This window comes from Mustelus asterias, chromosome 7 (genome assembly GCF_964213995.1).
Source record: "Mustelus asterias chromosome 7, sMusAst1.hap1.1, whole genome shotgun sequence".
Taxonomy (NCBI): Eukaryota; Metazoa; Chordata; class Chondrichthyes; order Carcharhiniformes; family Triakidae; genus Mustelus; species Mustelus asterias.
This window is the reverse complement of record NC_135807.1, coordinates 75800807-75827957: the sequence shown is the minus strand read 5'-3', so window position 1 is coordinate 75827957 and position 27151 is coordinate 75800807. Positions and strand designations below refer to the sequence as shown.

The following is a 27151-nucleotide window of genomic DNA, read 5'->3' as shown; positions in this document are numbered from 1 at the left end:
CTGACCACATAGCCCACAACTTTGGTCCACAACCCAAGCACACATATGTAGAATGTATATATTGAGAGTCATGTTATCACCTGGAAAGTCATCAAGCTGCAATGGTGCTACTGAGCTACCTAGTGTACATGCTGCACCCTTGTCATCCTCAGTGCTTCCTCCAAGTAGTGCTCAACATGGAGGAGTACTGATTCATCAGTTGAATAGGAATGTAACGTGGTAATCAGCAGGAGCTTTTTTCCCCCCACATTTGACTCAGTGCCATGAGACTTCATGGGGTCCAGAGTTGATGTTGAGGGTTCTCAGGGCAACTCCTTCCTGACTGCATACAACTGTGCTGCCACCTCTGCTAGGTCTGTCCTGCCAATGGGGCAACAAGCAGCATTGCTATTTCCACAAACTTCAGCATCCTAGGACTGCCAGGCTAAAATATTCAAAATGAGCCATTCAGATCAGATAAGGGATTTTATTTACTAAACATTACTAGTCTCAACATGGCATTTCCCACTGAAGATGTCTTTTTTGCCAAAAGAATTTACTTAACTTGAAGTGTGACTTTGCAGACTAAAACAGAAGCTGCACTATACAAACATATATTTGCAGGTCTCACAGAATGAAATGTGTAACATCTTTCTAGTTGAAAATGGTAAAAGCATACCAAGTACTTTCATTTAGTCGGTTGTATCTATATACAAGGAAATTTAGGAAGAAATCCTTTGCAGCCACTTCACAGAATCAGAGAATTGTTATGGCACAGGCATGTGTATGTGTTTTTTCTAGCTATTGTAATAGCATAATTACCTCATTTTTGTATTGTATAACAAAGTGCTTGTTAAATCTAGGTTAGCAATGTTTTTCTGTGAAATTACACAACAAAATATATCTGTCACCTGCTACCTCTGCAGTCTCCTTGTGCAGGCATTTCTAAAAGAAGGATAAAGAGAACATCCATATATAGAAATGTACAGTAACTGTCAGTTATGTCCACATAGAACAATATGGGATAATTGGCTGATTCTAAATACTTACATTGTTGCTTTTCTTTAAAATGGCACTTTTTTCTGCACAAATTGTATTGGCATTTCACACAAGTATCTCATACACCTATCAGCTTCATTGCAGGGCATTCTTCTGAACAATAGATAGTGTTTCTTAATTTCCTTATATCATCTACCATCTTTCTTATGTCACCTATGATGTGGGTCTTTCTATATTTAACTCCCTCTGTCAGTATTAGTTAGGTGTATGTATATACTGCATAATTTAGTTGAGTAGTCTGCATTATTTAAATAATGTGCCCATTATTTGGACTAACAATAGCAGCAAATATTTATATAGTGCTTTTAAAGTAATAAAATATCACAAGGTGCTCCACAATTGAGCCACAGAAGTTGATACTAAAGCAGATGGCAAAAAGCTTGATCAAAGAAGTAGGTTTAAAGGAGCATCTTAATGAATCTAAGAGAGGTAACGATTTGGAGAGATTAAGGAAGGAAATTACAGAGTTTAGGCCACTGGCAGCTGGAAGCACAACTATCAATGGTAGAGGAATTAAAATCAGGAATGCACAAGAGGCCAGAACTAGATGAATGAAGATATTTTGGAGGGTGGAGATCAAAGAGTTAGGGAGGGATTTGTAAACAAGGATGAGAATTTTAAAATCAAGACATTGTTTTACTGGAAGTCAATGTAAGCAAGCAAGCACAGGGGTGACAGGTGAATAGTGCTTGATGCATTACGGACATGGGCAGCAGGGCTTTGGATGACATCAAGTTTATTGAGGCTAGAATGTGGGAGGCCAGCCAGGAGTGCATCAAAATGGTCAAGTTTAGAAGTAGCAAAGGCATGAATGAGGGTTTCTGCAGCAAGCTGAGGCAGGAGTAAGTTGGGCAATGTCATGGAAGTCGAGAACGGTGGTGGTGCAGTGGAACTGGGTAGCACCACCACATATATGAAAATTAATGCAATGTGTTTGGATGATGTAGTGAAAAAATAGAAGGGGGCCATGCATAGATCCTTGGTGTATATCACAGCTAATGTTGTTAGAGCAGGAAAAGAAGACATTGCAAGTGATTCTCTGGCGACAACTAGTTAGATCATAATGGAACCAGGCGCGTGCAGGCTCATCCAGCTGGACAACAGTAGAGAGGAGTAGGAGGAGGATGGTGTGGTAAACCATGTCAAAGACTGCATACAGGTCAAGAAGGACAAGGAGAAAATGTTTACATTTGTCACAGTCACATAGGATGTCATCTGTGACTTTGATAAGAGCTGATTTGGTACTGTGGCAGGACAGAAACCTGACTGGATGGAGTCAGTAAGAAGTCTCACAACACCAGGTTAAAGTTGTTGTGAGACTTCTTACTGTGCTTACCCCAGTCCAACGCCGGCATGTCCACATCATGGACGGAGTCAAACATAGAGTTCTGGGAAAGATAGATTTGGAAGGTGACAACATATTCAAAGAGTTTGGAAAGGAAAGCTAAGTTGGAAAAATGGGCAGTGGTTTGCAAATACAGGTCAAAGGTTGTTATTTAAGAAGGGAAGATGAGACGTGGATAAAAACTATAGAGGGATAGCACCTGAAGAGACAGAACCATTAACATTATTATTCTAACATTATTTTCTAAATGGGAAAATGTTTAGGAAATCAGAAACACAAAGGGACTTGGGAGTCATTGTTCAAGATTCTCTTAAGGTTAACGTGCAGGTCCAGTCGGCAGTTAGGAAGGCAAATGCAATGTTAGCATTCATGTCAAGAGGGCTAGAATACAAGAGCAGGGATGTACTTCTGAGGCTGTATAAGGCTCTGGTCAGACCCCATTTGGAGCACTGTGAGCAGTTTTGGGCCCCAATGATGTGTTGGCCTAGGAAAGGGTCACCTGATGAAGAAGCAGTACTCCGAAAGCTCATGATTCCAAATAAACCTGTTAGACTTTAACCTGATGTTGTGAGACTTCTTACTATGCAAGAGAACTTAAGGAAGTGGCCCTGGAAATAGTAGATCCATTGGTGGTTATTTTCCAAAATTATTTGTACTCTGGAATAGTTCCTGCAGATTGGAGGGTAGCTAATATAAGCCTGCTATTCAAAAAGGGAAGTAGAGAGAAAACAGGGAACTATAGACCAGTGAGCCTAACGTTGGTACTGGGGAAGTTGCTAGAGTCTATTATCAAGGATTTCATAACTCGGTATTTGGAAGGCAGTGGTATAAATCAAAGTCAGCATGAATTTACAAAAGGGAAATCATGCTTGATAAATCTAATGGAATTTTCTGAGGATGTAACTAGTAGAGTTGATCAAGGAGAACATGCGGATGTGGTTTATTTAGACTTTCAGAAGGCTTTCGACAAGGTCTCACATAACAGACTGCTCTATCAAGTTAAAGCACATGGGATAGCAGGCAATGTCTTGAGATGGATAGAAAGCTGGTTAGCAGATAGGAAGCAAAGAGTTGGCATAAATGGGTCTTTTTCTAATGGCAGTCAGTGACTCGTGGGTTCCACAGGGATGTGTGCTAGAACCCCAACTATTCACATTAAATAATAATGATTTGGAAGAGGGAACTGAAAGTATTATCTCCAAATGTGCAGGTGATACAAAGTTGGGTGGAAGACTGAGCTCTGGGGAGGATGCAGAGATGCTTCAGCATATTTGGACAGGCTGAGTATGTGGACATGTGCATGGCAGATGCAGCATAATGTGGATAAACATGAGGTTATCCACTTTGGTAGCAATAATAGGAAGACAGACTATTACTTGAATGGGTGCAAATTGAGAAAGGTGGATACTCACTGAGACCTTGGAATCCTCATGCATCAGTTGCTAAAAGTAAGCGCACTGGTACAGCAGGTAGTAAAGATGACAAATGGTATATTGGGCTTCATAGCGAGAGGATTTGGGTATTGTGTGCAGTTTCGATGTCCTTATCTGAGGAAAGATGTCCTTGCTATAGAGGGAGTACAGCGAAGGTTTACCAGGCTGATTCCTCGGATGGCAGGTCTGTCATATGAGGAGAGACCGAGTCGGTTAGGCTTATATTCACTGGAGTTTAGAAGAGTGAGGGGGATCTCATAGAAACTTATAAAATTCGAATAGGGATAGACAGAGTAGACTCAGAAAGAATATTTCCAATGGTGGGGCAGTCCAGAACTAGGGGTCATAGTTTGAGGATAAGGGGTAAACCTTTTAGAACTGAGGTGAGGAGAAACTTCTTCACCCAGAGGGTGGTGAATGTGTGGAATTCACTACCACAGAAAGTAATTGAGGCCAAAATAATGTCTGATTTCAAGAAGAAATTAGATGTAGCTCTTGGGGCTAAAGGGATCAAGGGATATGGGAGGAAGGGGGGGATCAAGATATTGAATTCGATGATCAGCCACGATCAAAATGAATGGCGGAGCAGACTTGAAGTGCCGAATGGCCTACTCCTTCTTCTAGTTTCTATGTAAATTTAAATGTTATCCATGATTTTTGGTAGGCATTCATAACGCACCTTTCAAAGGCTTCTAGGTTTTGCTCTTCCCTGAATGTATCACAGATCATAGTAAACAGAGCATTGTATTTCCAAATCAGGACTGAGAGGAATGTGTGACAATACTGAGGGAGGATTCTTACAAGTGCATGGAAAGTGCTATTGTGAAACAGGGACAAAAGATTCAAATTTAAGTATAAAACTGCATTTATATTGCATGAAACTCATTGCCTGATAGTGACACCTGTCTTAGCAAATCTAGGTAAGTTTACTTTGAAGTTGTATTCAGGTTACAAGCACAGACCTGGCATGTTGGGCTGATCCTCTATCACACAAGGGGGACAATTCTCCCATCGGCGCGGCGGACCGGGAGAAACGTGAGTTGGCCGATTTGCGGGATTCACGCATGCATTCCCGCTACATGCACATTTCCCAGCGCCGTCTGATTCGCGCTGGAAACCGGTGGGAACACCAGGTAAGTTATTTTAATTTAATTTTAATGTAATTTAAATGTGATTAGAGACCCGGGACTGAATTCTCCGTGCCCACTCCCATCTCCCACCCCGCCAGGAGTACTTTACTCCAGCAGGGTTCACACTAGATCCCCACTTTCGGGGAACTAGTGGGCTGGCCCCACTGCAGTGAAGAGAGGGAAATTGGGGCCCCCCTTGGGGTCGGACTGTGGGGGATGATGCCCCTGGGCATGGGCACCCTGGCAGTGCCAGCATTTGCCCCCGGCACTGCCCAAGGTGCAAAGTGCCCATGCCCCGGGGGCACCTTGGCACTTCCCATCAGGCATGGGGCAGGGCCTAGGGGCGCAGGGCCTGTTGGGGGTGGGATCTAGGCGGAACAATCATTGGGGGCTGGAGAGGGCCAGCGATCGGGGCGGGCGGGGGGGGAGTGGTCAGCTGGGGTGGTCTGGCTCTCGGGGGAGGGGTCTGATGGGAGGACGGGTGGGCGGGATTGTCACAGCTGGGGGTGGTGGGAGTAGGCAGAGGGGGTTTGTGGCTGGCCCGCTAATGGACGGGGGAGCCGCGATTGGGCCCTGGGGGAGTTGGGCTGGTAGCCCTGCGGGGGTCCCAGGCTGGCCAGCGATCGGGAGGATAACAGTTCGGGGCCCCTGAGGCCCTGAACTGTCAGCCCCCAGGTGGGAATAGGCCCTGCCCCCTGAAATCTAATGACAATCACACTAGTGGCTTCTGCATTGCAGTGTGGGAGATTGTAGGCTGAACTCCCACTGAAAAAAAAGTGTGATTTACTCCAGTTTTCCTACGAATTTGACTCTCAGAATTTTTTTGGAAGAATCCCGGCCTGGGTGTATAGCGTTATTGTTATTGACTGCCATCATGTTATTATGATCAGCAAGGAGTCTAACAACACCAGGTTAAAGTCCAACAGGTTTATTTGGTAGCAAGCGCCACTAGCTTTTGGAGCACTGCTCCTTCGTCAGGTGAGTGGGAGATCTGCTAACAAACAGGGCATATAAAGCCACAAACTCAATTTACAGAATAATGAATAATGATTGGAATGCGAGTCTTTACAGCTAATCAAGTTATAAAGGTAGAGACAATGTGAGTGGAGAGAGCATTAAGCACAGGTTAAAGAGATGTGTATTGTCTCCAGACAGGACAGCGAGTGAGATTTTGCAAGTCCAGGCAAGTTGTGGGGGTTACAGATAGTGTGACGTGAACCCAAGATCCCGGTTGAGGCCATCCTCATGTGTGCGGAACCTGGCTATCAGTCTCTGCTCAGCGACTCTGCGCTGTCGTGCGTCGTGAAGGCCGCCTTGGAGAACGCTTACCCGAATATCAGAGGCCGAATGCCCGTGACCGCTGAAGTGCTCCCCAACAGGAAGAGAACAGTCTTGCCTGGTGATTGTCGAGCGGTGTTCATTCATCCGTTGTCGTAGCGTCTGTATGGTTTCCCCAATGTACCATGCCTCGGGACATCCTTTCCTGCAGGATATCAGGTTGACAATGTTGGCCGAGTTGCAAGAGTAGGTACCGTGTACCTGGTGGATGGTGTTCTCGCGTGAGATGATGGCATCCGTGTCGATGATCCGGCACATCTTGCAGCGGTTGCTGTGGCAGGGTTGTGTGGTGTCGTGGTCACTGTTCTCCTGAAGGCTGGGTAGTTTGCTGTGGACAATGGTCTGTTTGAGGTTGTGCGGTAGTTTGAAGGCAAGAAGTGGGGGTGTGGGGATGGCCTTGGCGAGATGTTCGTCTTCATCAATGACATGCTGAAGGCTCCGGAGAAGATGTTGTAGCTTCTCCGGAGAAGAACACCCGCACATATGAGGACGGCCTCAACGGGATCTTGGGTTCATGTCACACTATCTGTAACCCCCACAACTTGCTTGGACTTGCAAATTCTCACTGGCTGTCCTGTCTGGAGACAATACACATCTCTTTAACCTGTGCTAATGCTCTCTCCACTCACATTGTCTGTACCTTTAAGACTTGATTAGCTGTAAAGACTCACATTCCAATCATTATTCATTATTCTGTAAATTGAGTTTGTGTCTTTATATGCCCTGTTTGCTGTTTGTTAGCAGATCTCCCACTCACCTGACGAAGGAGCAGCGCTCCAAAAGCTAGTGGCGCTTGCTACCAAATAAACCTGTTGGACTTTAACCTGGTGTTGTTAGACTCCTTGCTGTGTTTACCCCAGTCCAACGCCGGCATCTCCACATCATTATGATCAGCAGCAGGGTGAACATGGTGATTGTACGCCCAAGCACAACCGGTGATTTTGTCTCTCAGTGATTGCTGTCGAAGACATATTTAGTCCAGGGAACATGTTAAAATTGTTACCTCATCAACAATATGTTAAATCAGAATGAGGCACATACTAATTCAGCTTTTAGAAGGAGTAGGAAATGTCTGTTGAGAACGTGATGCGAGGAAATACCATTTGAGACTGGTGTTAGGATCTGTTCGCAGGGACAGTTGATGTGGACAGCTGGAATGGAAGAGATGTAGTGAGTTGCTCAGAATGTGGTGCTGATCTTCACTTTATCAACAAAAGGTCAATCAATATATGATGGAATGATGCAGACCACCTTTTGTACACACTGGGCAAGGTTTTCCTCCCCCTCTGTGTCGTTTTTCATGCTGGCAGTGGAATATTTTGGTCCCGCCATTGTCAATGGGGTTTCCTGTTGATTGTACTTCTTGCTGCTGGGAAACTCATGACAGGGATGTGCTATCAATGGGACCATAAGATCCCGCCGGTATAAACAGCAGCAAGATTTCACCGTTTGTGTGATTCATGACACTGTTATTGGTTACGTAGTCATAAAGTAGACCAAACAGAATAGTATGGCAGCCAATTTTCACCTCCAACGAGTGATTAGGAGCAATACAGGTTTTGAGCAACTGTTTTGTCCTTTTATTTCATGCTTTCTATTGTGGCACATGTGAGTCATGCAATATGCAAAATTAACCTTCTATTTCTGGCACCTAATTTTGGTCATTTTCATTACCCTAATCTTTTCAGGTGGTTGGTATTTTATTTGGACTTGCTAATCTTTGGAAATGGAGTGTTACACAGGAACATAAAAATTAATTTGGGTCCATCTCACCGGGTCCAGTTTTGTGTTGCAAGTTATTTTTCAGTTTAAACTGTTTTCATTGCAGTTTTATTGCTAATATCTACATTTTTGTGCTTGTGAAATGAAGTTAATAATTCAGAACAAAATGTTTCTGTAACTGCCAGAGAGATATTCATTTGTAGTCTCGGAATATTAGAGTGAAGGAAAACATATTCTGTCTTTCCCCATTGTCAAAGATTGTTTTTTTTAAGTTGACATTCCTATCTGCTGTTCAAAAAATGAATTAAACATGGCAAATAAATGCCATGGAAAATAATCCGTCAAATTATATTAGAAGCTTGAATTCGAAAGCATAAATTGGATTCCACTGCTCAGGGTTGCATTTCTACTTACACCGCAGAAGCCAACTCCCACATTATTTTATCTAACCCCCATCAGCACATCTTTCCATTAATTTTCTATCATGTATTATGATTATGATCTGGAAAGTACTTCTTGAAAGAGTGATGGGTGCATATACACTAGGACCCTTAGAAAGGAAACTGTAGATATACTCGACAGTAAAGAAATTTACAGGACCAGGAGGAAAGTGTAGGGGAATGCAACCAATTGGATAGCTCTACTGAAGAGTTAGTATAGGTATGATGAACTAAATGGCCTCCTTCTGTGCTGTACCATTCTTTTTTGGCGGAAGGGCAGAACCTTCCTTAACATGTGTGGCCATTACAAATAGGGCTTTTAAAACTGTTTTTGTTAAGCAGTATATCGTTTTGGTAAATGGCTCTGATCTGTCAGGGGTTCAATAAACCACGAATGAGGTTAAGCCAAGTGTCAATCTATATTTGGTTTGTGTTTGAAAAAAAAGCAATTCTTGACTTTTAGACCAGATGTCTTGATTTCTCAGAGTTTGTCTCAATTTACGAGGCAATGGGGTTGATTATATTTGCTGTTGTCTCTTTTTTATATATATCATGCATTTATAGCTAAATTCTGTAATAAACTGCAAAACCTGTACCCAAATAGAGTAAATTAGAACATACTCTGTTTAGATTAGGCAAGATTTAAGTTTAAGTAGGTCCCATTTATACGACAACATATAATAACTCAGTTTAACAGGAAGTATATTTGTTTTGTACTGCAATAATATAGAATATTTCGCACCTAGTATTCAGTAATAAAAATTTAAGCAGGTAATAAAAAATATTTTTAAAGGGCTTCAATGAGGTCACTTTCACATCAGTACAAAACAGTTTAGGACGAACATAAAAGCAGAAGTGGCAGTACACTCAGGAGTAAGTGCCCAATTGGCCTTTTGACCACGCTGAATTAAAGGAGATGCAAGTCATTGGTTTGAATTTACATTAGGACTTGAGAAAAATGTACTGGACCTCAAACAGAAGTCTCAATGCTTTTGAACATTGGGAGAAAATGGATTATTTCACCAACTCGCTTATATCATTAATAATTAAGTACCAGTGAGTGAGGCTCCGTGGATGCATCTACAGATGCACAGAGAGTACTAATTTGGAGCAGGTTTCAGTGTAACATCCTAATTATCAAAGTGTATATAGACACCAGAGTCAACTAATGAGCTGTACTTTGTCAGCCAGTAATCTTTAGGCAGAATGGGACTTACGGCAGGATATAACACAGTTTGTTCTATAGCAAAGATAGATTGTTTACACAGCAAACTACAAATCGTAGCGAAGTGGAGAACATGTTCCTGTCTACATCAACAGGGATGAAGTAGAAATGGTCGAGAGCTTCAAGTTTTTAGGTGTCCAGATCACCAACTATAGTTAATAAAGCACACCAATGCCTCTACTTTCTCAGAAGACTAAGGAAATTTGGCATGTCAGTTACGACTCTCACCAACTTTTATAGATGCACCATAGAAAGTATTCTTTCTGGTTGTATCACAGCTTGGTATGGCTCCTGCTCTGCCCAAGACAGCAAGAAACTACAAAAGGTCGTGAATGTAGCCCAATCCATCATGCAAACCAGCCTCCCATCCACCGACTCTGTCTACACTTCCTGCTGCCTTGGCAAAGCAACCAACATAATTAAGGGCTCCATGCACCCAGGAGATTCTCTCTCCCACCTTCTTCTGTTGGGAAAAAGATACAAAAGTCTGAGGTCACATATCAACCGACTCAAGAACAGCTTCTTCTCTGCTGCCATCAGACTTTTGAATGGACCTACCTCGCATTAAGTTGATCTTTCCCTACACGATAGCTATGACTGTAACACTACATTCTGCACTCTCATTTCCTTTTCTATGTACGGTATGCTCTGTCTGTATAGCGCGTAAGAAGCAATACTTTTCACTGTATACTAATACATGTGACAATAATAAATCAAATCAAATCAAACAAAGGCTATCTGCAGATTCCATTTGAAAAGAATATGAACAGCATAAAGCAGAGCTCATGATAGAAATAGCAACAATTTCTCCCAATAAAAGCAGGGTGATTTTTCCAACAAAATGTAGTGTGTGCAGGATAGTTGAATAAAGTTTTATAAGTTTATTTATTTATTAGTCACAAGTAGGCTTACATTAACACTGCAATGAAGTTATTGTGCCTGTGAAATAATAGTATGCATAAACTCAATCTTAGTCACGTAGAGCAGTACAGTATCCAGGCATGATTGATAGGGAATAATTCAATCATCTCCATTCTGGAAGGCTATTGTGCTGTCATGATATGTATTCTACAATTGCATCCAATCAGCAATAGATCTCCAGTCTGTCAATGCATACAAGAGATACTACTCTGAGATTTGTAAGTGCAGATTGACTGCGGCCTTAGAGACTGGACAATTTTTTAAAATTCTCAGATGTGGGCATCACCAGTAGGCCATCATTTATTATCCATCCTGAATTTCCCTTGAGAAGGTGGTGGTGAGCTGCCTTCTTAAACTGCAGTAAGAAGTCTCACAACACCAGGTTAAAATCCAATAGGTTTATTTGGTAGCACATGCTTTCGGAGTCTCGCTCCTTCTTCAGGTGAGTGGGAGTTGTGTTCACAAACAGGGCATATACAGACACAAACTCAATTTACAAGATAATGGTTGGAATGCTAGTCTTTACAGGTAATCAAGTCTTAAAGGTACAGACAATGTGAATGGAGAGAGGGCCAAGCACAGGTTAAAGAGATGTGTATTGTCTCCAGCCTGGACAGTTAGTGAGATATAAGCCCAGGCAAGTCGTGGGGGTTACAGATAGTGTGACATGTACCCAAGATCGCGGTTGAGGCCGTCCTCATGTGTGCGGAACTTGGCCATCAATTTCTGCTCAGCAATTCTGCATTGTCGTGTGTCGTGAAGGCCGCCTTGGAGATCAGAGGCTGAATGCCCGTGACTGCTGAAATGTTCCCCGACTGGAAGAGAACACTGTACACAGTACATACTCTTGCAACTCGGCTAACGTTGTCTACCTGATACTCTGCAGGAAAGGATGTCCCAAGGCATGGTACATCGGCGAGACCATGCAGAAGCTGCAACAATGGATGAATGAACACCGCTCGACAATCACCAGGCAGGAGTGTTCTCTTCCTGTGGGGAACACTTCAGCAGTCACGAGCATTCAGCCTCTGATCTTCGGGTAAGCTTTCTCCAAGGCAGCCTTCACAGCACACAACAATGCAGAGTCACTGAGCAGAGACTGATAGCCAAGTTCCGCACACGAGGACGGCCTCAACCGGGATCGTGGGTTCATGTCACACTATCTGTAAACCCCATGACTTGCCTGCCTAATTGTCCTGGCTGGAGACAATACACATCTCTTTAACCTGTGCTTGGCCCTCTCTCCACTCACATTGTCTGTACCTTTAAGACTTGATTACCTGTAAAGACTCGCATTCCAACTATTATCTTGTAAATTGAGGTTGTCTGTACATGCCCTGTTTGTGAACACAACTCCTCACTCACCTGAAGAAGGAGCGAGACTCCGAAAGCTTGTGCTGCCAAATAAACCAGTTGGACTTTAACCTGGTGTTGTGAGACTTCTTACTGTGCTTACCCCAGTCCAACGTCGATATCTCCATATCATTCTTAAACTGCTGCAGTCCCTATGGTGTAGGTACTCCCACAGTGCTTTTAACGAGTTGAGTTCCAGGATATTGACCCAGCGACAGTGAAGGAACAGTGATATAGTTCCAAGTAAGGATGGTGAGTGGCTTAGAGGGAAACTTTCAGGTGAAGATGTTCCCATGTGTCTGCTGCCCCTGTCTTATATGGCAGAATTATCACCAAGATGTTCTCTACATATTGTGGAATTCAGAGAAAGTTAGTAAATTTCAGTTTTTAAGCATCGATTATTTGTATTTATAGTTTGATTCATAAGTTAAATGAAATGCATGTTTTTAACTATCTATTTCAACAAAGTAATCTGTTAAAACCTTCCACTGTTTCTGATTGAATAATGGGACTTCAGAGTCATGTATTGTTATTCTAGCTGGCCTCTTACAATATTTCTACATAATTCACATTTAAGAATACACTTTGGAAAGAAAATGTCTTACTTGCTACCAATAGTTCTTCTTCAGACTGTTGTAAATAGAATGTAACCTTTTCCAAGTCAGACAAGGCAACCAGAGTATCTTCCAACATAGCCTGTTCATCCATCTAGAAGATTGTAGCAAACAAAGAAATTAGAGATTCAACATGGGATTGGGTAGAATTGGATATCCACTTAATGTACCACAATTCAAAATGTACTTGCATGAATTACAGTTGCATTAACTGAAATGAAGTAGATTTGACACAGGTTTTTGATTAAATATACCAGGATATTGTTAAAAACAAAGAAAAATTATAAGGTCATGACAGGGAATATTCTGAATGACTGCTGTAATTTTGAGTGACTTTTTCTTATAAAATGTAAAGAATCGCACAGTTATCTTCAATCTCAGTCCTTGTTTGCTGTTAGCTGCCTCTGAAGAATCACTTGACTTTGTTCTGCTTGTTTCTGCCTCAATGACCTGAATTTTTCTGGTTGGCGTATTGCCTCCCGCTATCAGAAGAGTTGGCAGGGAACACATCTCTGTTGACTCCAGCTGCCTCGCAGTCAATTCATGCTCTAATAAGCGTTGATTGGCTATAGATGGGACTTCCACCTTCATTTTGGAGGAAGTCCTGCCTTAGAGAGGCTGCTTGCCAATCTGATTAGCCAGTAGCTATCCCATCCCTGCAGTAAGAGTGCTGCAGTGGAGAGAAGAAAAACAACACCAACCTGCCTGAGCCTAAGTGCCAGAGTCAGAGGACAAAATAAGTGTGAGGGGGCCGAGGACAGAGAGGTTAGTGAAGGCCTGGGGGGTCTCGGGGGAGAAGTTGGAGGGGTAGGGAAGGGACATCCGGAGGTCACCAGGTCTTAAGGGGAGAGGTCCCCCAGTCAGAAGTGGGCTTCTGTTGGAGACACCCCACCCACCAAACGACCACCAAATTTGATTCTCTCCAACCTTCCCCCATGAATGTTCAATGTTCCTGTCAGCCTAGAAGTTGAAGCCGGGTGATTAATGGCCCTTATATGGCCATTAATTGGCTACTTAAGCCCATCCAAGGCCTTGCCGACCCCAGTGTAAAATCGTTGTCTGGCGGGAGAAAATCCCATCCCTGCAATTTAATGCTCCCCACCCCCAATCCTTCATTCCCAACCTAAAAGCCCACCATTGGGGGAGTGTAAACTTAAGGTTAGCGAGTAAATTATAAACAATAATTATCTTGTTTGCTGGTTTCCCAAGGCATTCCCACATTTTAGAAGAAGCAAATCTTGTTTTGAAGATTTTTCAATGATACATTATTCATGAGATGGCAGAGCAGATGCAACTTCAAAGACATTCTTAAACTTTACTTTAGGTTGCTACTACTGTGTTTGGGCCTCAGCTAATGCAGGATTACTGTAGCACTTTTTCAGTAAATATTTTATTCTGCCATACACATTTATCTACACAAGAGTCATTCTTAGTACCTTTATTGTATTATTAAAGATCCATTGCTATAAAGTAAATGGAGTTATCTGTTAACTTTATCCACATTTACTATGTATCCATGCTAAGTCTTCACAAAAGATTCAAACTTTTTAATTGCATCTTAAGAATTGCCATACATCAGTTAGGCATAACCTTGAGATTCAATGCATAATTGAAAACCTTCTCACGGCAACATCTCAAGGCTTCTACACTCCAAGTAACTGTAAAACAATCAAGGTACATGATATGTAGTCTCCTAATGACATCCAGGTTGGTGGGCAGATTGTACATGTTGATATGTGCTAACAGTTCTTGCCATTTCAGAATCTAAAGACTACTTTCTGCTGATAGTAAATGGTGCAATAAAAGACACAATGGAGAAAGCCTTTATATTCCAACATGGAGAAAACCTTGATATTCAAATGTAGCTAGCAAAAGCCTATCTCCTCTGACAAGCTTTGACCAGTTCCATGTCTCAACTTTCTGAGAATAAGAGGAATTACAAAAGATCATAAGTATTAGGAGGAGTAGGCAATTTGGTTCATCAAGCCTTCTTCACCAATCAATAAGATCATGCCTGATTTGATTACAGCCTTAACTCCACTTTCCTGCCTAAAGTCATAACCCTCAACTGCCCTGTAGATCAAAAATCTGTTGAACTCAGCCTGGAATATATTCAATGATCCAGCCTCAACTGCTCTCTTTGGAACAGAATTCCAAAGGCCAACAACCCTCTAAAAGAAGGAATTCCTCCTCATCCGGGTGCTACAGTTCTACAGTGGTTAGCACTGCTGCCTCACAGCGCCAGGGACTTGGGTTTGATTTCCGGCTTGGGTCACTGCCTGCGTAGAGTTTGCATGTTCTCCCCGTGGGTTTCCTCCGGGTGCTCCAGTTTGCTCCCACACCCAAAAATGTGCGTGTTAGGTTGACTGGCCATGCTAAATTGCTGCTTAGTGTTAGGGGGATGTCAGGGGGATTAGTAGGGTAAATATGTGGGGTTACGGGGATAGGCCTGGGTGGGATTGTTGTCAGTGCAGACTTGATGGGCAGAATGGCCTTCTTCTGTACTGTATGGTTTTATGATTCTAAGGACAATATTCCAGTTGCCTTCCTAATTAGTTGCTGTACCTGTTATGCCACCATTTTTTAGGATTCATGTAGGAGTGCCAAATCCCTCTATTCTCCAGTCTCTCAGAGTTAAATAATATTCTGCTTTGATATTCATCCTGCCAAAGCAAGCAACCTCACATTTTCCCATATAATACTCCATCTACCAATTTTTTTGTCCACTCACTTAACCTATTTATATTCCTTTACAAACTCTTTGTTGTTAGCGCAATCCAAAGCCAGTTGGTAAAGTAAGAAGCTAGACATTGGTACTTTTCTAGATAATAGGTTTATTTATATAGTGCAGCATTACTTATGTCTACTACCTATCTACTTTGATGGCGGCATGGTGGCACAGTGGTTAGCGCTCCTGCCTCACAGGACCAGGCACCTGGGTTTAATTCTGGCCTCGGGTGACTGTCTGTGTGGAATTTGCATGTTCTTCCCGTGTCTGCGTGGATTTCCTCCGGGTGCTCAGGTTTCCTCCCACAGTCCAAAGATATGCAGGTTAGGTTGATTGGCCATGCAAAATTGCCCCTTCGTGTCAGGGGGGTGAGCAGGGTAAATACGTAGAAATATGGGGAGAGGGCCTGGGTGGGATTGTTCTCAGTGCAGGCTCGATGAGCCGAATGGCCTCCTCTACACTGGAGGGATTCTATGTTCCTGGATTCCAACAATCTCTCTTTATACTCCAGTGAGCAAAGGATTCCAGTAAATTAGTTAAACATGATCTGTCTTCCATGAACCCATGCTGCGTCTGCCTAATGGGACAATTTCTATCCAGATGTCTCGCTATTTCTTCCTTGATGATAGATTCAAGCATTTTCCCCACTACAGAAGTTCAGCTAACCGGCTTATAGTTACCCAAAATTACATCTTCAAAGAACCCTAAAAAAATTCTCAATTTCCTCTTCATTAAAGTTGTCTCTGCCTGATTGCATTACGATTTCAAATGTCCTGCAACTACTTCTTTAATAATGATGCTGGCATTTTTCCAATAAATCTGTCTCTTAGGCAGTCCCTTAGAGTCGAGGAAAACTTGCTTCCACTAAAATGAGTTCTCAGGTGTTGAGGAGTTCACTGTACAACCTACAGTCTCTGTCGGGGGGGGGGGGGAAGGAGTGGGCAGATGTTGGTTGGAGTAGGGGTAGGTGGGGTGCCCAGGTTGCCACATGTTCCTTTCACTCTTGACACTTTGCTTCAGTTTGCGCTCAGTGATGGATGTATTGAGCTCCTTCGCAGATGCTTTTCCTCTACTTCAGCTGGTCTTCAGCCAGGAATTCCCAGGTGTCAGTGGGGATTTTTCACTTTTAAAAGGGAGCTTCAAGGGTGTCTTTGAAGTGTTTCCTCTGTCCTCCTGGGACTTGCTTGATTGTGCAGAGCACTTGTTTCGGGGGTCTCGTGTCAGGTATGCATTGATGCAGAGCTGGTCAAGCATGGGTTATGCTTCGATACTGGGGATGTTGGTCTAAACAAGAACATTTAGACATGTGCCTATCCTGCCAATGGATTTGCAAGATCTTGAGGAGACAGTGCTAGTTGTATTTCTCCAGGGTTTTGAGGTGTCTATTGGACATAATCCATGGCAATGAGCCATACAGGAGGGCGGGTATCAGTACCGCTCTGCGGACCATGAAATTGGTTCTGGGTCTGAGGTTCTGGTCTTCAAACACTCTCTTCCTCAGGCAACTGAAGATTGCGCCGATGTCGATGCCTGTCCTTGTTGACTGGAGGCTCCCAAGGTATAGAAAGTGGTCCATGTTGTCCAAGGCTTTGTTGTGGATTTTGATAACTGGGAGGGCCATGCTGTGTGGCCCATTAGCTCCCGGCAAGCACTGCGATGGCTCAGAGAATCGGGTGCTGAGCAAAAAAGGTTTGGTGCCACCCATCGCAATACTCGCGGTCTGCCCCACCGGCCTCAATCGGGAATTCAGTCATTAACATATCATTAGCAAGCTTCAAGCCTGATTTGAATACCTCCTGATATTCATCCGCCTGCCCACCGGATGTGTAGTGGGTGGGCTTTCATACAGGTTCTCATAAGCAAGGACCTGGTCTGCTGGACTCAGAGGGCCCAGGCAGCACCACTGACTCCTCAGCAATGAGAGGCATCCTCCCCTCCACACCATACAGGCATGAGGTTTACCTGTCACGGCCTCCCACTCAGTCCCCCTTCCCCCCTCAGTCTGAATGGGGAAGGGGAGCTGAAGGGGGGGAATTTGAGGGGGGAGGGAGACTGTGGGGGTCTGAGGGGGGAAGAAGTCTGAGTGGGAATCGGAGGAGGCTGAGGGGGTACGGTCTGGGGGCGGGGGGGAAAGAGGTGAGGCTGTCCGAGTGGGGGTCGGGTCACCCTCATGCATGCGTGTGAGAGGAAGGGGCTAACCCATTATTTGTGAGTGGGGGCAGGATGCCCCTCTTTGATGAGAGATGGCTGGTCCTCTGGTGTCGGTGGGCAGGGGGCAGCATTTCATTTTTTGGAGGAAGGAAGGGCCTGTCTTCTGAGCGCGGAGGTCAGGGTGCCCTTTGAAAATGATGCCTTGGTCTCTGAACAGCTGGGCTGGCTGAAGGGTTGCTCAAAATGAACTTATTAGCATCTTTCAGTTGGGTGAATTCCACCTAACAGATGCTGCCAATGCCAGGGGGGAACCCTTTTGTTTTCCCACTAGTGTGGGCACTTGGTCCTAATTCGGGAGAATCGCGTCCATAGTCTTTATTCTTGACAAGTGCGGAATCAATTGATCCACATTCTTGACAATCCTCCCTTCTAAAAACCCCTTTTTATAATTATAAATTTATGTTATGAAAGAACAAATACGTCAAAGGATTAGACTACATTTCATAAATGATCTTTACATTATGCAAAAGGAAATGCTAAGGCAAAACACGCATTGAATGATTAATTAATTTTCTTCCACCATCAGTGTTACAGGTTGCATGAGTACATATCCTAAATACAAATAAACGTAAATGGTATATCTGCACAAACATTAACACATAAGTAGATGGGATGGTGAAATGTCATTGCATTTCACATGGCTTTCTGCATGCCAATATTTCCAGCCGAAAGTTCTACTTTTTGAGAATGTATTTATTCATGGCAGAGGAAGTATAAAGCCTATTGCCAAAGAAGAAACCAGCATGTATCCATTTTAAAATTCTGACACATGGGCTTCCACCGTGTGTACTCTGAGAGATTCAGATTCTACATGCAATTTTTTGTCAATCAGTGCCATTCATGAACTCCCAATAGACTGCTAAATGCTTCGATGAAATACTAATCACAATTCCATTTTGAAATGGGAGAAATCCCTGTGGTTCAAGTATTTTCTACTTAGGATCCCAGGCCACAATAATTATCCAACATATAAAACTCTCTTTGAAACTGACAAAGAAAGACACCACATTGAAAGTTCAGTCTATAATTGTAATTTTCCAACCTTGTTTGTGCTCTCTGGCATTCCAGACCTCAGTTTAAATCTGGCGCCATGTCAAGGAGATGTCTCAGTGAGATGTAGCTCATCCTGGCTACATGGTAAGTAGCCATGTATGTTGCAGTAACCATACACAGCAAACCATGAAGTTAAAAGCACTTAATATTCTTCACTCTTGATCTTCAGAAGGCAAAGTGGTTATGATTTGATTAAGAAAAAAAGCAAACGTGAATTATTAAAAATGTGGATTTTTTTTAGGAAATGGTAGCGATTTTGAACAAGTATTTTCGGCTGAATTTGCATCTTCAAGGTAAGTAGCAGGAGTTGGGAATATTCCCAGCGAGCCTTGGGAGAAAGTGCCCTCAGGGATGTAATTTTCATTGCAGGGGAACAGGAGGTGGATATGGACTGTAGTCAGGCCAGCTGATCTGGGAAAACATTCAAAGGCAACCACAGGCCCTACCAGGTGTGGAGGCTGACAATTTAAAAGGCCTACCTTGGTACTGTAAGACTTTCTCCCAGTTAAAATAAAAACAGAAAGGCCCTCCAGCCCTCACCTCATCTAACATTCCCCATGCCTCATCCATGGCACCTCATACATCCCACCCACCCCCAAGATCTCTCATTCCCCCATTCCAAGCTACTCCCTCTCAAAGTACTCCTATGGCCTCTTCATGCTGAGCTATGCCCCAAACAATCCCAATGATCCCTCATATTCCCCCATGCTAAGCTATGACACTTCCATGGCTTCACCCACCAAACACTGTATAGAAGCAATGAACGCTACAGTGACAGCATGATATGCAAAAAAAGCTTTAAGAATTCAAACTTTCCAGTTTCATAAAAAATTCTTTATTATGGCAGCCAAATAAAAATGTTAATCATCCAGAGCCGTTGAAGTATCAATAGTAGAAACTGCAAACATTTGAAACCTCTTTATTCTGTCCAAATAAACATTGTGAAATTGACCCAAATGGCTCCTGACTACCATTTTTAAATGGTTACCAAGTCATGGCAATTTGGCAAAAATAAAGCCCTTTGTATCTGTCTTAATGGCAGAAGGCACAAAAGCAACCCATGAATAGTGGAAAATCAAGGGCAAAAAAAAGGGAGGAACTTAAACAATCACCAAGAGAAAATGTACTAGGTAAACCAGTGGTCTCCAAATAGTCAACTGTGACTGACAGGTCGATCCTGATGTCTCGAAAAGTCAATTGTTGGTTGCCAAATCGCTGGCAAAAATACTGCTCATGATGATAAACGCATCAGCTCACTGACTACCAAACCACGCCAAAAATGCACAGAACTCCAGTTTCTCCTGATGATGAGCAAATCAGTTCATTGAAGCACCAATGCCAAAACATGGACTAAGCTGGTTGAAGAGGAGGCAGCAACCTCCAAGAGGACAAAAGCATACCATTTCCACAAGGAATGGGAAAGTGAATTTCTTTTTACGAATGTCAAAGGGAAGATCATTAAAAGAGGTCATTTGGAATGGCATCACAAGACGATATATGCAAAATTTCAAGAAAATTTCCCTTCAAACAATGCCATTTAGACAGTGAAATTTGGGGAGTTAAAGTGAATGTTGCAAGCTCAACAGTCACTCTTTTCAAAACCTAGCTAAAGCAAGGCTAGTAAAAAAGGTTGCTTTTTGCATTAGCCACCTGCTGGCAAAACATAAGAAACTGTTCACTGATGTTGGAATTATCAAGGAGGCTATGATGTTTGCTGCCGACACCTTGTTCAAAGACTTTAAAAACAAAAAATGAAATTATGACAGCCATCAACACAGCATTCCACTTGGTGCTTTAACAGTAGACAGAAGAGTGGATGTGTCTCATCAAATACACCAAGATTGATCAGGCTATCAATGTTTCTCACTGCAGTTTGATGAGTCAGTAGACCTGACGGATACGGCCCAGCTGATTGGAGAAATAAAAGATACAACAACAAAGGAGGACTTCCTCACTTTTTTGCCATGGAAACAGAGGACAAGAGGTGAGAATGTCTCCAACGAATTTAAAAGGTATGTGACTGAGAAAAACATTCCAATCAAGAAACTGGTTCCAATCACAACTGATGGTGCATCGTCAATGTTGGGTGTCAATGCAGGCTTTTATTGCACTTTTCAGAATTAATCCTGAATTTCCCTTCTTTACCACAGGGTTATCCACCAACAAGCGCTAGCGAGCAAAGTTATTGACTTTTCACATGTATGTCAAGTTGTCAAGATTGTTAACTCAATTTGTGCCAGAGCTCTGCAACATCGCTTGTTCAAATTGTTACTTGATGAGCTTGATGCCACCTATGGTAAACTAATCTTTCATGCAGGTGAGGTGAGGTGGTTAAATCGAGAACTTTAAATCTGCTCTCTGAAATTGTCACCTTTCTTAAGAAATGAGGTGTACAACGAGCTGTCAGGTAATGTGTGGCTGCTGGACTTAATGTTTCTTATGGACATAAGCGCAAAATTGAATGAACTGAACCATGAACTGCAGGAGAAACACAGAGACTTGTCACACGTGATCAGTGCAGGGGATGTGTTCAAGTTGAAACTGGGCCTGTGGTCCTCCCAGTTAAAGAACAAAATTACTGAGCACTTCCCAATCTGGAGAAAATACAACAGGTCAAATAAAACAACAATATCCTAACAAATTCCATGACCACTTCAACAAATTGGAAAAGGAATTCAACAGGCAATTTCAGGAGGTAGACAAAATGGAACGAATCATTATGTTTGTCTCAAATCCTTTTTTTCAAGTGGACATTGGAGAACTTGTAGCAAAATTTCAGCAGGTGTTCAAACAAAGCATTGGACTTGACATGGGAATCATCAGCAAGCAAAATTACAGAGCTCAAAGCAAGGTTAAGGGAAAAAGACTTTTTTTTGTTTTATTTATTTGTGGGACATGGGCATCGCTGGCTGGCGGCCAGCATTTATTGCCCATCCCTAGTTGCCCAACGGCAGTTGAGCGTTAACCACCTTGATGTGGCTCACATATAGTCATGATGTGGAGATGCCAGCGTTGGACTGGGGTAAACACAGTAAGAAGTTTAACAACACCAGGTTAAAGTCCAACAGGTTTATTTGGTAGCAAAAGCCACACAAGCTTTCGGAGCTGCAAGCCCCTTCTTCAGGTGAGTGGGAATTCTGTTCACAAACAGAGCATATAAAGACACAAACTCAATTTACATGAATAATGGTTGGAATGCGAATACTTACAACTAATCAAGTCATTAAGAAACAAAACAGCATGAGTGGAGAGAGCATCAAGACAGGCTAAAAAGATGTGCATTGTCTCCAGACAAGACAGCCAGTGAAACTCTGTGGGGGTTACAAATAGTGGGACATGAACCCAATATCCCGGTTGAGGCCGTCCTCGTGTGTGCGGAACTTGGCTATCAGTTTCTGCTCAGCGACTCTGCGCCGTCGTGTGTCGCGAAGGCCGCCTTGGAGAACGCTTACCCGAATATCAGAGGCCGAATGAACACCGCTCGACAATCACCAGGCAAGACTGTTCTCTTCCTGTTGGGGAGCACTTCAGCGGTCACGGGCATTCGGCCTCTGATATTCGGGTAAGCGTTCTCCAAGGCAGCCTTCGCGACACACGACGGCACAGAGTCGCTGAGCAGAAACTGATAGCCAAGTTCCGCACACACGAGGACGGCCTCAACCGGGATATTGGGTTCATGGCACACTATTTGTAACCCCCACAGAGTTTCACTGGCTGTCTTGATGCTCTCTCCACTCATGCTGTTTTGTTTCTTAAAGACTTGATTAGTTGTAAGTATTCGCATTCCAACCATTATTCATGTAAATTGAGTTTGTGTCTTTATATGCTCTGTTTGTGAACAGAATTCCCACTCACCTGAAGAAGGGGCTTGCAGCTCCGAAAGCTTGTGTGGCTTTTGCTACCAAATAAACCTGTTGGACTTTAACCTGGTGTTGTTAAACTTCTTACTGTGCTCACATATAGGCCAGACCAGGTAAGGACGACAGATTTCCTTCCCTAAAGGACATTCATGAACCAGATGGATTTTTCCAGCAATCAGCAATGGTTTTATGGTCATCATTAGATTCTTAATTCTGGATTTTTTTATTGACTTTAAATTCCACCATCTGCCATGGTGGGATTCGAAGGTAGAGGAGTCTAAAACTATAGGTTTACGGTGAGAGGGGAGAGATACAAAAGTGTCCAGAGGGGCAATTTTTTCACACAGAGGGTGCTGAGTGTCTGGGACTAGCTGCCAGAGGTAGTAGTAGAGGTGGGTACAACTTTATCGTTTAAAAAGCATGTAGATAGTTACATGGGTACGATGGGTATAGAGGGATATGGGCCAAATGCGGGCAATTGGGATTAGTTTAGGGGTTTCAAAAGAAAAGGGCAGCATGGACAAGTTGGGCTGAAGGGCCTGTTTCCATGCGGTAAACGTCTATGACTCTATGACCACCTGCAAGTTGCCCTCCAAGCCACTCACCATCCTGACTTGGAAATGTATCGCCGTTCCTTCGCAGCCGCTGGGTCAAAATCCTGGAATTCCGTCCCTAATGGCATTGTGAGTCAACCCACAGAACATGGACTACAGCGATTCAAGAAGGCAGCTCACCACCACCTTCTCAAGGGCAACTAGGGATGGGCAATAAATGCTGGCCAACCAGTGATGCCCATGTCCCATGAATGAATCAAAAAAAGGGGAACCAGAAGATGTAATATATTTGGATTTTCAAATGTATTTGATAACATTTTATTACACAAGGTAAGAACTCATGGTGTTGGCGGAAATATATTAACATATATTGCCACCAACATATATTGTCTGTGTGGAGTCTGCATGTTCTCCCCTTGTCTGCGTGGGTTTCCTCCGGGTGCTCCGGTTTCCTCCCACAGTCAAAAGATGTGCGGGTTAGGTGGATTGGCCGTGCTAAATTGCCCCTTAGGGTTAGAGGGACTAGCTAGTGTAAATGCATGGGGTTATGGGGATAGGACCTGGGTGGGACTGTGGTTGGTGCAGACTCGATGGGCAAAATGGCCTCCTTCTGCACTGTAGGGATTCTGTGATTCTGTGATAGATAGAGAACTGGCTCACAGAAAACAGAGGAAGGATAAACGGGTCAATTTCAGGTTCACAAACTTTAGCTGGTGGGGTACCACAGTGCCGGGCCCTCAACTATTTATAATCTGTAATAATTACTTGGCTGAAGGGACTAAGTGTATTGTAGCCAAAACTGCTCACAATTTGTGAACAGGACATGAAGCCATTTGTGAACAGGACATAAAGAATGGAATTTATGGACAGAAATATTCATTTTGGTAGGACAAATTTAAATGTGGATTACAGGGTCAAAGGTAGGGTTCTGAAGAATGTGGAGGAACAGAGAGATCTTGGGGTTCATATCCACAGATCTCTGAAGGTTGCCACTCAAGTGGATAGAGCCGTGAAGAAGGCCTATAATGTGTTGGCGTTCATTAACAGGGGGTTTGAGTTTAAGAGCCGTGGGGTTATGCTGCAACTGTACAGGACCTTGGTGAGACCACATTTGGAATATTGTGTGCAGTTCTGGTCACCTCACTATAAGAAGGATGTGGAGACACTGGAAAGAGTGCAGAGGAGATTTACCAGGATGCTGCCTGGTTTGGAGGGTAGGTCTTATGAGGAAAGGTTGAGGGAACTTGGGCTTTTCTCTTTGGAGCGGAGGAGGTTGAGAGGAGACTTGATAGAGGTTTATAAGATGATGAGGGGGATAGATAGAGTGAACGTTCAAAGACTATTTCCTCGGGTGGATGGAGCTATTACAAGGGGGCATAACTATAGGGTTCATGGTGGGAGATATAGGAAGGATGTCCGAGGTAGGTTTTTTACTCAGAGAGTGGTTGGGGTGTGGAATGGACTGCCTGCAGTGATAGTGGAGTCAGAAACTTTAGGAACATTTAAGAAGCTATTGGATAGGCACATGGAGTACTTCGGGATGATAGGGAGGAAATAGCTTGATCTGGGTTTCAGACAAAGCCCGGCACAACAACGTGGGCCGAAGGGCCTGTTCTGTGCTGTACTGTTCTATGTTCTATTCCTCGCCCTCGCGAAAAGTCAGTTGGTGCCATGCCAGCTTTGAAGCCGGCTGCCCTGCAGTGATAATATGCTGAGAGCAGCTTAATGAGGCGAGAGTGGCACATCAGCTCCTCCGGCTCAGGAAGTCACACCCTCGAGTGCTGCTGGCCAATCTGACAGATTTTTGATTAACAAGGAAGTCAAGGATTATGAGAGTCAGACAGGCAAATGAAGTTAGAGGCAAAATCAGTGCAGCTATGATTTTTAGAATGCTGGAGCAGATTCAAGGGGCAAATGGGCTAAACTGCACCAGTTTAGTGGGAAAGGAAATGATGGTTCAAAATCCTGACAAAAAATAAGCAAAGCATTGGTGAAATTGATATTGAAAAATAATGCGTGTGTACAGGCTTTTCACACTTCTCCAACTCATAAATATTCAGCACTAAATAGTTGTGATAAGTTTAAAAGGCTTCAACAGATCCAGCTGAGCTAACTTCTCGCTACTTGCATTTGTAATCTGAATGTTTACCGAAGTGTTATGCAATTAATAGTAACATCCTCAAGGATCCATTCCACATGCAAAAGGGAATCCAAAGATGATGTGATGAAATTATTTGAACAGGTGTTACAAATATTGCAAATATTCTGTAACAAATAAAAATACAGCCAGCATTTCACACTCATATCTGTTTTGTAACAAAAGCAAAGCAGTTCTTCTATGCCTGAGCTTTGTAGATGCTTCGATTCACTTGTCATAAGATTTTTTTAAAACTCGCTACAGTTAGAACCTGGTCCCAAACTTAAATTAATATCGATGCTGCAAGCTGTGTTATTTATGTGCAACGGTGAACAGAGATGATAAATGACTTTTGAATAAACACAACTTTGGTGTTTTGTTTCGTGCGTCTTCAAGTGATATTGATTTTCAAATGATCACTAGTTATACAAATCCAATAAGTCTCAAAATTAATTTGTGCACACTTAAGAAACTGTTAAAATATTAAATTGTGTTTGGAACTTGCAACAGATATTGTTCAGATCAGCACAATTCCCACATTAAAAGGGGTGTGAGTAGAAAGTTATTAGTAACGTACTGGAATAGCCATTACAGGGTAGATGCTGAGAGGTTTTCTCCCCCTTGTGAGAGTCTAGGACCAGAGGGCATAATCTCAGAGTAAGGGGTTGCCCACTTAAGCCAGAGATGAGGAGGAATTTTTTCTCTCTGAGGATAGAGAATCTGTGGAATTCTTTACTGCAGAGAGCTGTTCAAGGCTGAAATAGACAGATTTTTAATCAGCAAGGGAATCAAGAGTTGTGGGGATAAGGCGGGAGAGTGGAGTTCAGGATTATCATGTCAGATCATTAAATATTGGAGAAGACTTGATGGACCGAATGGTCTACTTCTCCTTCTGTGTCTTATGGTGATTCCCATCGAGATCAACAAACCAAAAGAACCAAATTTATCAAATAACCTCAACAAGAAAAACAATGGACAAAATCTCCGTTTTTCTCATTTTTGCTTTAACAATCAAACAAAAATCAACATAAATGAAATTTGAATTAACAGCCATCCTGCCTTCAGTATAAACGATCAATTACACATTAAATAGCAGATCCCATCGCAGATCTCACAGATTGACTTGGCAGACCCTTCAGCATATTTGGCACCAATTTCAGCACAAAGTCCTTCAAATCTCCGAACCTCCTCAGGTAGAATTCCAACTCTTTCTCTTCAATCATTTAGCCACTGATTCCCATCCAATAGCAGCTCCAAGCCCTTAACACAATAGCACACTTTTCCAGAATCTCCTGAACTCTGTTCACAACAGTTTTGATGGTGTGGATTCACCAGAAATACCTTCAGTAACTGTCATGTGCACTCTATGGCCAGTGCTGGGTAGTCAGTTTCCTTAAAATAACTGAAGCAGTGGCAGTGACCTTTTTTCAACTGACCGCACTGCACCACTGGGATCTGAGTTTCGGTGGCCTTGTATCTTTTTATCCAATTTCAACCAGCTTCTGTTTCCCTAGAAACCTAAACTTTCTACATCAATTTCAGTTTTAGCTTCCCAAGAAACCTGATGGTTCAGTTTCTCTCTCAGTTAGGATCTGACCTACACAATACAAGCTTTGAAACAAGAGATTCCATCACACTGTTTTGTTGGTTTGGAAGTTATGTGAAGAACATTATTGTTATTTACTCATTTGTTCATGTTTTATGATATAAATATACTCAATTGTTGCACTTGTCTGATGTTGTACTAATTGAAGATGGGAGAGAAATTTGATTGAAGCAAAGAACGATTCTTGTCGGTAAAATAATTAATAGGTTGATTAATAGATTCATTATCGCAGGCACATTACCCAATGTTTAACTAGAGATCAGTGAGGATGGAAAAATGCATTCAATGTCATAAGAAACTAAGTCAATTGGAATTTTCAAGATTGAAATAAATGTTATATAGGTAAGAGTATCAAGGTACATGGAGCAATAGGAGGAAAATAGACTTGGGGAGTAGGTCAGCCATAATCTAATTGAACAGTGGAGCAAATCTAATGGGCAGAA

The 27151-nt window shown here is 42.8% G+C and overlaps 1 protein-coding gene across 1 annotated transcript in view; it reads right to left on the bottom strand.

Moving 5' to 3' along the window:
- prex2 (phosphatidylinositol-3,4,5-trisphosphate-dependent Rac exchange factor 2) overlaps positions 1–27151 on the bottom strand; it is a 416168-nt gene that overhangs the window by 74696 nt on the left and 314321 nt on the right. Inside the window, exon 33 of the mRNA XM_078217095.1 lies at positions 12551–12653. Coding sequence (XP_078073221.1) covers positions 12551–12653 — 103 coding nt within the window. The remainder of the gene's footprint in view (positions 1–12550; positions 12654–27151) is intronic.